The sequence below is a fragment of the Hippoglossus hippoglossus genome, chromosome 8 (genome assembly GCF_009819705.1).
Source record: "Hippoglossus hippoglossus isolate fHipHip1 chromosome 8, fHipHip1.pri, whole genome shotgun sequence".
Lineage (NCBI taxonomy): Eukaryota > Metazoa > Chordata > Actinopteri > Pleuronectiformes > Pleuronectidae > Hippoglossus > Hippoglossus hippoglossus.
In genome coordinates this window covers 22,847,320-22,857,319 of record NC_047158.1, presented here as the reverse complement: position 1 = coordinate 22,857,319, position 10,000 = coordinate 22,847,320, and the positions used below count along the sequence as shown (strand labels likewise).

The 10,000-nt window shown below is 43.8% G+C and overlaps 3 protein-coding genes across 3 annotated transcripts in view; 2 read left to right on the top strand and 1 right to left on the bottom strand.

Moving 5' to 3' along the window:
• Positions 1-3,345, bottom strand: part of nupr1b (nuclear protein 1b) — an 11,093-nt gene extending 7,748 nt beyond the window's left edge. The window contains exon 1 of the mRNA XM_034592746.1: positions 3,337-3,345. The gene's annotated coding sequence lies outside the window, so the exon portion shown is untranslated. The remainder of the gene's footprint in view (positions 1-3,336) is intronic.
• On the top strand, positions 773-4,595 carry sgf29 (SAGA complex associated factor 29). The gene is made up of 10 exons (XM_034592736.1): positions 773-914; positions 1,777-1,860; positions 1,941-2,016; positions 2,157-2,229; positions 2,755-2,819; positions 2,901-3,030; positions 3,118-3,264; positions 3,349-3,384; positions 3,792-3,954; positions 4,321-4,595. The coding sequence occupies exons 2-10, from the start codon at positions 1,795-1,797 to the stop codon at positions 4,435-4,437; spliced, it is 873 nt and encodes a 290-aa protein (XP_034448627.1). The 5' UTR covers positions 773-914; positions 1,777-1,794; the 3' UTR covers positions 4,438-4,595.
• Positions 4,596-6,145: 1,550 nt separating this feature from the next.
• The window catches only part of LOC117766019 (protein spinster homolog 1-like), a 12,058-nt gene continuing 8,203 nt past the window's right edge, over positions 6,146-10,000 (top strand). The window contains exons 1-7 of the mRNA XM_034592719.1: positions 6,146-6,280; positions 7,403-7,501; positions 7,580-7,640; positions 7,736-7,859; positions 8,055-8,135; positions 8,614-8,848; positions 8,954-9,098. Of these exons, the coding sequence (XP_034448610.1) occupies positions 6,269-6,280; positions 7,403-7,501; positions 7,580-7,640; positions 7,736-7,859; positions 8,055-8,135; positions 8,614-8,848; positions 8,954-9,098 (757 nt within the window). The 5' untranslated portion in view covers positions 6,146-6,268. The remainder of the gene's footprint in view (positions 6,281-7,402; positions 7,502-7,579; positions 7,641-7,735; positions 7,860-8,054; positions 8,136-8,613; positions 8,849-8,953; positions 9,099-10,000) is intronic.

The following is a 10,000-nucleotide window of genomic DNA, read 5'->3' as shown; positions in this document are numbered from 1 at the left end:
TGTTGTGTTGTGTTGTTGTGTTGTTATGTTGTGTTGTTGTGTTGTGTTGTTATGTTGTTATGTTGTGTTGTTGTGTTGTGTTGTTGTGTTGTTATGTTGTGTTGTTGTGTTGTGTTGTTGTGTTGTTGTGTTGTGTTGACGTGTTGTTGTGTTGTGTTGTGTTGTTGTGTTGTGTTGTTGTGTTGTTATGTTGTGTTGTTGTGTTGTGTTGTTATGTTGTGTTGTGTTGTGTTGTTGTGTTGTTGTGTTGTTATGTTGTGTTGTGTTGTGTTGTGTTGTGTTGTTGTGTTGTTGTGTTGTTATGTTGTGTTGTGTTGTGTTGTGTTGTGTTGTTGTGTTGTTGTGTTGTGTTGTTGTGTTGTTGTGTTGTTGTGTTGTGTTGTTGTGTTGTGTTGTTGTGTTGTTGTGGTGTGTTATGTTGTTGTGTTGTGATGTTGTGTTGTTATGTTGTGTTGTTGTGTTGTGTTGTTGTGTTGTTGTGTTGTTGTGGTGTGTTGTGTTGTTGTGTTGTGATGTGTTGTTGTGTTGTGATGTTGTGTTGTTGTGTTGTGTTGTTGTGTTGTGTTGTTGTGTTGTTGTGTTGTTGTGGTGTGTTGTGTTGTTGTGTTGTGATGTGTTGTTGTGTTGTTGTGTTGTTGTGATGTGTTGTTGTGTTGTGGTGTGTTGTTGTGTTGTTGTGTTGTTGTGGTGTGTTATGTCATGTGATTATAAATGACCATGTCTCAGTTTGTTAGTATTTCAACTTTCTGTGGCTCCACGTGTTCTGTACCAAACCTGCAGTTCCCCTCTCCTCCAGCTGGGGGCGGTGTAGACCATGGCGCTGCCTCACGGACTCACGCTAACACGAAGAAGAAGCAGAAGGAGCTAGCCCGTGCAGCTAACAGTTCGTCAGTAAATAAACAGAAAGATTCACAGTAAGAAACCGAACTTTTGATTCACATGAAAATATGAAGAAGCTTGAACGACGCGGATCCTCGACGCGGAGCCACGAGCTCAAATCTCCGTTTAGAGATCAACCACCAGGCGAATGTTAGCGAAGCTGCTAACTCAGCTAACGATTAGCACAGTGGCTACAGTGTTATAAACCTGTTTATCAACTGTACAGTTAGCATTGAAGCTAACGTTATAAACCAGAGGATTTACAGTGTAAACGTGCAGTTAGCAATGAAGCTAACGTTATAAACCAGTTTATTTACAGTGTAAACGTACAGTTAGCATAGAAGCTAACATTATATATATACCAATTGATTTTTCTGACTAAAATGTAAAATACGAACCTTTTTATCTCGATCAGAGAAGTTTAAACCAAACTTCATTCAGAAATCTGTTAATTCAGAGATGATCTGTTTTCCTGGAATCTAACAACCTGAAGAGCTTTGATTTCAATCTTATTATTAAATATTTAAATATTATAATAACACTAACTAGTTAATTTAAGTTTTAACACTAAGGAAAATGTTTACAATTGTACTTGTGCTCCTACGAATCAGTTCCTGTCATGTTTCCAGGTAAAATGGTTCAGTTTATAGTAAAGTGATAACTTAAGCAATAAGTAATTAATCAATACGTTCATCAGAAACAACGGAACAGATACAAATTAGTAAATGAGTTTTATCCTCTCCAGTCCGAGAGCAAAATACTTTCTACTCGTGTGATTCTGGACTTTAATTTGTATTATTTTGGCTTTAATACTGAACCAAAGGAAATGTCCAATGAAATGTTGATCAGTCTTAAATCGTCCTCTGGTTTGTTGTAACAAAACTCTGTGACTGTCAGAACCTCGGAGGCTCGGACATGTCAGCTGATACCAAGATCGCCGAGCTGCTGACGGAGCTCCATCAGCTCATCAAACAGACGCAGGTGAGGGCGGAGTCAAGTCTTTACCTGGACGTAGACTCGTCAGTTAAATTGATCCAGATCCAAATAATCTCTGTTTTCAGGAGGAAAGATCCCGGAGTGAACACAATCTGCTCAACATTCAAAAGACACATGAGAGGATGCAGACTGAAAACAAAAGTCAGTCACTTCACTGTTTCCATCCACACACTCATGATCCTCACACCTTAATATTCTGCTGTTTTCAAACATCATTTACTTTTTCTAACTGTGTCTCTGTTGACTCCAAACTTATTCCATCATTTTGTCTTTTTCCTCAGCTTCTCCGTACTACAGGACCAAGCTGAGGGGACTGTACACCACAGCTAAAGCAGATGCCGAGGCCGAGTGCAGGTGAGAGACCACGCTGAGCGCTGAGGCTCCGTCCACACTGTGTGTGAAAACACACCACTGTCGCTATGGTTACACCTGGCGTCCACACTTTACCAGCTTCTGAATCAGAGACTTGTGTAAATGCTGCTTGTGTTTTTGTCTTATGTGTGTATGTGTTATGTATGACGACTTAACGTAAACATTGGTTCTGTTGGGTCTAAGACAGTTTGAAACACTAGGTGGCGATATGACCCACGTTCAACACATAAATGTAGATTATTTATAAATGTGATATTAAATCAAACATTTCAGTGTTTCATCAAATAAAGTTATATAATTTAGTTTACTGCTCAAACATATCTCTTTAAAACTAAAACATATTAATGTGGATGTGGCCTGAGATTCTTTACCTCCTCATACCTGATGCTTCTGTTTAATCCCGTTCACACAGAGCTTCAGTTCTAACCCATCATACATATTCTCATAGTTTTCTCAAGGCTGCAGAGCATAAAAAGAAAATCCATGTGTGTTGTTCACCCCCCACAGCATCCTGCGTCACGCTCTTGATAAAATCGCAGAAATCAAGTCGTTGTTGGAGGAGAGGAGGATAGGTATGAACAAGTACATCACACTCTTGCTTGTGTTTTTTTCCATTTTGTGTTTCTTAACTTCATTTCTGAATTGTCAAACAGCTGCTAAGATGGCCGGCGTTTACAGTGACAGCGACCCGCCCAGGAAGACGATGAGGCGCGGGGTCCTGATGACGCTCCTCCAGCAGTCGGCCATGACGCTCCCTCTGTGGATCGGAAAGCCCGGAGAGAGGTAACTCACTCACCAACTAAAACCAGAAACACTAAATGAACAGCAGAGAAGTTTGTGTGATTCAGAAAGTTCTACCTGTTCTTTCAGCCCCCCCCCTCTGTGCGGGGCGACGCCTGCCAGCAGCGACTACGTGGCCAAACAGGGCGACAAAGTGGCAGCGAGGGTGAAAGCCGTGGACGGAGACGAGCAGTGGATCCTGGCTGAGGTGGTCAGCTACAACCACTCCACCAACAAGTGAGAGCGCCGCACGCTTCCAACGCATCATAACGTTATAGAACAGGATGTGACATCACAGCTCTGAATGTTTTCTTCTTCCAGATACGAAGTGGACGACATTGATGAAGAAGGAAAAGAGTGAGTCACAGCTTCACATTCACTATCTCTCACATTTATCACCAACACGTCGTCCTTAATTAATTAATAATTAATAATTAATTTAATTGATCACTTTGATTATTGACCATTAACCTTTGATTGGCTGTAATTCAACTCATTCATTTATATGGATTATAACATTTTTCTCTGTCACAACTGTGTCGTTATTGGTCAGAATTAAACATAAAGTCCTGATTTGTTCTTGATGTTTTCACACATGAACTCATTTTGTGTAGTTAGTGTGTCTCATGTGAAGAAGCCGGAGGAGTCAGACTCGTTCACAACGAAACACATCAACTAAACGAAGCTGAGAGCTCAGATGATTCGAGTCGTTGGTTCCATTTGATGAAGAAGAGTAAAGGTTGTTCTCTGTGTTTCTGGATCAGGAGACACACTCTGAGCAGACGGCGGATCATCCCTCTGCCTCAGTGGAAGGCAAACCCAGAGACAGACCCTGAGGCCCTGTTCAGCAAAGACCAGCTGGTGTTGGCCCTCTACCCCCAGACCACCTGCTTCTACCGGGCCCTCATCCACACCCCCCCACACAGGGTGAGACTCGCAGCTCAGCAGCCTTTTTACACAAAGACTTTAAATAAAGATGGACGACACGTCTCTACTTCCTCACATTGCACAAAATGAACCAGCTCAAATTAACCCTCTGAAAACAGACGCCTCCTGGTGGCCACTGTCTGCAGGAGATTGTTTTTTGCATGATCGTCTTTAAATTGATCTAAAATTAAATCATAATAGTTCAATCTGTGTTTACAGCACAATCTGTAAATATATTAACAATCCTGCCAATCTATCATTTAAAACTAATAAATAACCTCCAGTCAGTCTGTAGATGATCTGAGTAGCTGAATGAATGACTTCCTGTCTGTGACCTCTGACCTCTGTGTGTGTGTGTGTCGACAGCCTCAGGACGACTACTCTGTGCTGTTCGAGGACACGTCGTACGCTGACGGTTACTCACCTCCTCTGAACGTGGCTCAGCGATACGTGGTCGCCTGCAAAGAGAACAAGAAGAAGTGACGGGTTTCTGGATCTGAAGAGCTGAAGCATGAACGCACCGACGAAGCCTGTGTGATTGTTTAGTTTGAAACTTTTTCAGTTTTTATAAGAGATGATGTTCAGGAGCAGGTTCTGGATGATTAGTCAAGAAGCAAATAAAAAAAACGTTTGAAGCTGAAGTGGGAGACGTTCGTTAGTCGAGTGAAAACATCCCAGAACAGACATTTTACAATGAGGCTGTAGCTGTTTTCAGACCTGCAGGTCAAATCCAGAGAATCGTCTCCAGAGCTTCTCCAGAGTTTGTGTTTCACAGCTGAACAACTCAGCAGCAGGTTTTCTGCACAGACTCGTTCACAACATCATCAGATCCTCCTCCTGGTTCAGGTGAGAGGGGGGGCAGCCGGGTGCAGCAGACAGAGACAGGAAGTGACGTGTGACCTCTGCTGCAGAGGTCATGTGATCATGTTGACATCACCTGACACCTTCAGCTCTGATCACCACAAACTCTCTTCACATCTTCGTCTGTGTCTTCATCGTGTGTGTCAGCACTTTTTCACCAGACATCTTTGTTTTAGTTTCTTCATGTTTGTGTCACGAGTTAGAAGCGCCCCCCCCCCCCCCCCCCCCCCCCACACACTCACTCAGTGAATCAGTGGAGGATCCTCTGCTGTGTTCACACATCGGATTCTCCTGGATTTTTACGGACTTTATACAGGAGGTCAGGCAGAGAAAGTCTGCAGAGACTGTGGAGCCTCTCACTCGGACATTTGTTTTCACACACGATCCTCCTCTGGAGAAAATACAGAGGAACTGTGGAGTTCAGTGTCTGAAAGCAGCTTATTTAACCCCAGACTCACAGAAGAATTGAAATTAACCGTGGGGACCTGAACGCCTCCTTAGCTGTGATGAAGTAAAAACAGATTCTAATGAATTCTGGACTTTTGTGGAATAAAAAAATGTATAACTGTAAAACATTGTTTTCTTATGGCCATGATGTTTATAAAATCTTTTTGTGAATGATAAAGATGAGAATATTCAGCATTTTCTTTATGTGTAGACTGGAACACATCCACTCACCAGTCCGACAGTTTCACGCTGATTTCAGTCATTTTGTTGTTGCTGCTCGTGACCAGTACAAGATCAACACCTTTCAAGAGTCTGTGATCATCTGTTTCTGACCTCAAGTGTTTATTGTCACTGATTCATGTTTTAAACAAATCATTTCTCGCTTTGTGTTGTTATTCACTACACACACACACACACACACAACATAGAATCAACATAAACAAGACAAACTTCATCAGTCACACGTCTTTATTTATAATCAGTTCTTGATCTGGTTTTTACTTTGAACTGGAATAAAACTTTCTGAGACACAAAAAACAGACAAATAATCCAGAAGATTAACCAGAAAAGCAAAGTCAAGTCAGAAGCAACATAATATTAACAGGAAGCGAGAAAATGAGAAAACACAAAAGGCAGGAAAAAAAGAAAGTTAATAATAGACAGTTATGAAAAGATGAGAAAAATATAAAATACTAATAAAAAGAAAAAACAAAATGAAAATATCAAAACGGATTAAAATGTAGATAAAATGAGAAAAAGAAGTCAGATATTAAATGGAAAAGTCAGAGAGTAAAGAAAAACATAAATAAATATAAAATCTGTAAAATAGTCAAAGATATATAAATAAATGAAATTGTAAAGTCAGGTGTTCAGGGAGGTGAAGTTATAAGAACTTCACTGTGGATGCTGATGCTACCGACACTGACGCGGACCCTGAACACAACACGAGTCATGATGTCCCACAGTCCGTGAAGGCGTCAAACAAAGCGCGGGTAGAGGAGCCAACATGGCGGATCCGGTGAGTTTCTAACTTCCGCTGTTTTTAACCGTTAACCGACACTTAACAGAGGAGTGACGTCATCAGCGGGCAGCGTAACGATGTTTCAATTAACGCGAGCGAACAGAGAAACGTGAGAAGTCACGTGAGGCCGCGGAGACAGTGTAAAAGTGCAGGGTTAGCTTAGCGTTAGCATGAGAACAGCTAGCAACCAGCGAGGCTTTCAAAATAAAAGGTTCCTCTGCTACTGTGTCGTCAGGCTTCAGTCTGTGACAAACTGCTCGACTTTAACTCTGAAGGGACAAGAAGAGAAACTCTGAACCACGTGACAACCCGCTAGTTAACGGCTTGTTTACGTAAAAGTATCAGCAGGAATAAAGTTCACGTTAAAACTGGTTTCAAAGTTTTACGTAGTTCAGGAGTTCACAAAACCTGAAAACAAAGATGGCCGACTCGGCAGCTACCAAAAGTAAAGCCAAAAGAAGTCTGGATCGCCCCCTGGTGTCTGGCTGCAGTACAGGTCATTGACCTCCATGTTAACAGATGGGACACGGACTAAATAAAAAAACTCAAAGTAGACGTTAAATAAATGTTTGTAAAGATGTTTCTGTCATTTCAGGTCGTTCTCATCTCACTGATGTTTGTTCAAGTGTTTCTGATCCGTTCGGTTTGAATCAGTTATTTGATGATATCAAAACAGATGATTGACAGATGGTTGACAGCTGACACTCTTTGGTAGAGTCTGTGTATCGACCCCCCGGCTCCACACTAGAGACTGGATAATGATATTTGAGTTCTCTGTCACCGGTCGGTCTACGGGATTGTTTACACTGCACACAGCTGCGATCCGGTTCCAACACAAGTAACAGAAAGTCTCAGATCACTTCTGTACAGACACATGTGGCAGATAGCAGCCTTCATGTCCAAGATAAGTTGGCTTCATTTCTGATGAACGAAGGAAGTGGAGACACGTCGTCCATCTTTATTCAGTCGGACATCATGAACCTGTGGTGGCCTTCAGATAAGATACAAACTCTAGAGCCAGTTTGTTTTGTCTCCTGAATCAAACACACTGTAGCACAACTTCTGGCTCATTTCAAAAAGATGTCGTGTCTCACCTGAGCTTCTCTTCACGATGTAAAGGTATCTGACGGTGAAGTGCAGGTTGTAAAGCCGCCGCCCAAACGCAGACGCATCCTCGACCCCTCAGCAATTGTCCCGGTGCCAGTGTACTCCAACAAGGTGAGGAACCAGCGCTCTGCCCAAAGAAGCTTCTCTGACAATGTCTTCTCTCTCTCACCTGAGTGCTTCTGTTTCCAGGTGAGCAGCAGTCTGCGGCTGAAGCCAATGGATCATGTGTTCACTAAAAAGGAAACCACAGGTATAAATGGAATTCTAAATAATGCTGTAAGTGTGGGAACAAAATAAATCCCGGATGGAACTTTGTGGCAGCTGATTGTTCCTGTCTGTGACCAGAGGACGCTGCAGACGACAGTTTGTGGTCATCTCGAGAAACGAAGGTAGCTGCCCTCGTCCTCAGCGACTTGGAGGAGGAGGAGGAAGCAGAACATGTGGGGAACAAAGCAGAACATGGTGGACTGTAAGTGCTGAAGCTCAGAGAACCATGATGTAGTCATTTATTATATCCACCGTAGAACAAGCTGCAATACACCAGAGTCCCTTCACTCCCTGTTTATACCAAAACAGAATACCCTCACATCTAAAATAAAGAAGTGGGATGGAATTCACACGCACTGAGTTTGTCTGCTTTGTCTTGTCACACATGTCATGTCAGAGAAACCTTTCGCTCTCCGTCTCCTCCGCCGCCCGAGAGTCTGGTCCAGAAACAGTCCAGTCAGGTGAAAAGGAAGATCAGGTGAGTCTGGATTCTTGGTTCAGGTGCTTGATCTGCTTGATTTGTAAAGACGCACACCTCCTGGTTTTAAAAGGTCTCAGCTGTGCACATCAGAGCAAACACCGAGTCATGAGGTCGGAGGAGCTGCAGAGCTCAGGACCACGACTGTGGCTACAAAACATATTTCTGTTGCACTGAAGGTTCCCAGGAGCCTCAGCGGCCTCCATCATCTCCTGCCAGCCCACCGTCACAGTGGAGCACAGTGGGGCAGCAGCATCGGTCTGTGGGTGTTGACACGACTTTAGTAGTTTAAGGTCCGCCCATTACGACCTGCCCAGGTGGATAAATCCACTAACTTTTAATTAAACAACTCATTTCACTTCAACTTTTATCTGTTGTATCCGTCAGTTTCCTCCGTATTTTTGGCATAAGGTTTGTTGAAGCTGGTTCGTGTTTATTTTGGGCTTTAAAACAGTTTCTGGTTGTTTTTGTTCCTCAGTGAGATTGACAGGAGGCTCAAGGTGGTGAACTCCCCCATGTCTCCGGAGCCACAGAAAAGGTCCAGGCGCCTCCGAGGCTCCCGGACTCCAGCGTTCGAGGAAGAGCAAGATGACGTTGTCATCTTAACGAACCCTGACTCGGGCTCATGTAGTTCATTGTACAGCTCCTCACTCCACGAGATCTCCCTCAAGATCCGCTGCAGAACGGACATCCACAAGATCCCTGTACTGTCGGTACGTACGCACAGACGCCACTCGTAAAACATTCAAATACATATCGTAGCATTAGTTGGTGTCGACTGTTTGTCCTCTTTAACAGTTTGTGTTCTTATGTTTTAGTCGACACCTTTAAGCAACGTGTTGGCCCAGCTGTCTGCCATCCTTCACGTCCCGCCCCCTCGCCTCCTGTTGTTGAGGGAGGACGTCGAGCTGCCGATAGATTCCACGGTTGGTGAGATCGGTCTCGGCATCGCAGACATTTTAGGTCAGTAAATCAGCCGTTATTTTAAGAAACCTAATTAGTGAATTGTTCTCACAGATTCTCATCAGAATCAAGTTCTGTTTATGTCAGTGTGGCAGTCGACCAGGCCACGGGGCTCTGCCACACACAGCAGAGACAACAGAGACAGAACTGTTGCTGTTGCAACACCACACACATGTGAACAAACATAAACTAACTTAAAGTGACTCTGCGGCTCGGTGCTTTCTGGTCTCTGCGTGAGTCTGCCAGTGTCCCGTGCGTCTGAGTTCCTGAGTGTCTTCAGCGTGTCCTCTTTTAAACCTGAGGATCAGCTAACAGCTCTCACCTGACTCGTCCTCCGGTGAAGGTTCTCTCCCAGCTGCCTCCACAGTCACAAATGTCAATCAAAAATAATGAATGAAGGGTTTTACTTAAATTTGCCATTCGTGCAGAATTTGCATGTAATGTTGTGATGTAACATCATTAATAATTTTTATAAAATGTTCTGATTCTCACTGGTCACCGATCAAACTGCAGAGGATCGAAGTAAATAACTGAACCTTGTCCCTCTTCTCGATGCAGAGTGTGTCGTCATGGCCGCCGACGATAAAAGCAAAGCAGCCGTTGACGGCAGCGACGTCATCACTGTTCGACTGCAGAGCAAAGACAGAGACGCTTCGCAGGAGTTTTCTCTGCACAGAGTTCGTACCTGCTCCTCTTCTCTGTTGTCTGGTTTGTGTCTTCAGTGGCAGCGAGACACAAACGTGTCCTCTGGTTTTTTTCAGGACGCACCGCTGGGCCCTGTCTTCTCCCAGTATCTGTCCAGGATGTCCGGCAGCGCTCAGAGAAAAGTCCGCTTCCACTTCGACGGGTCCAAAGTGACGCACGGCCAGACGCCGGCCCAGCTGGACATGGAGGACGGAGAC

What these genes read in the sequence shown, in the direction of transcription:
- sgf29 (XM_034592736.1), top strand. Translation starts at nt 1,795, where the DNA reads ATGTCAGCTGATACCAAGATCGCCGAGCTGCTGACGGAGCTCCATCAG. An exon ending in TACAACCACTCCACCAACAA is followed by an intron (nt 3,265 to 3,348) that starts GTGAGAGCGCCG and finishes TTCTTCTTCCAG; the next exon opens with ATACGAAGTGGACGACATTG. An exon ending in ATTGATGAAGAAGGAAAAGA is followed by an intron (nt 3,385 to 3,791) that starts GTGAGTCACAGC and finishes TTTCTGGATCAG; the next exon opens with GAGACACACTCTGAGCAGAC.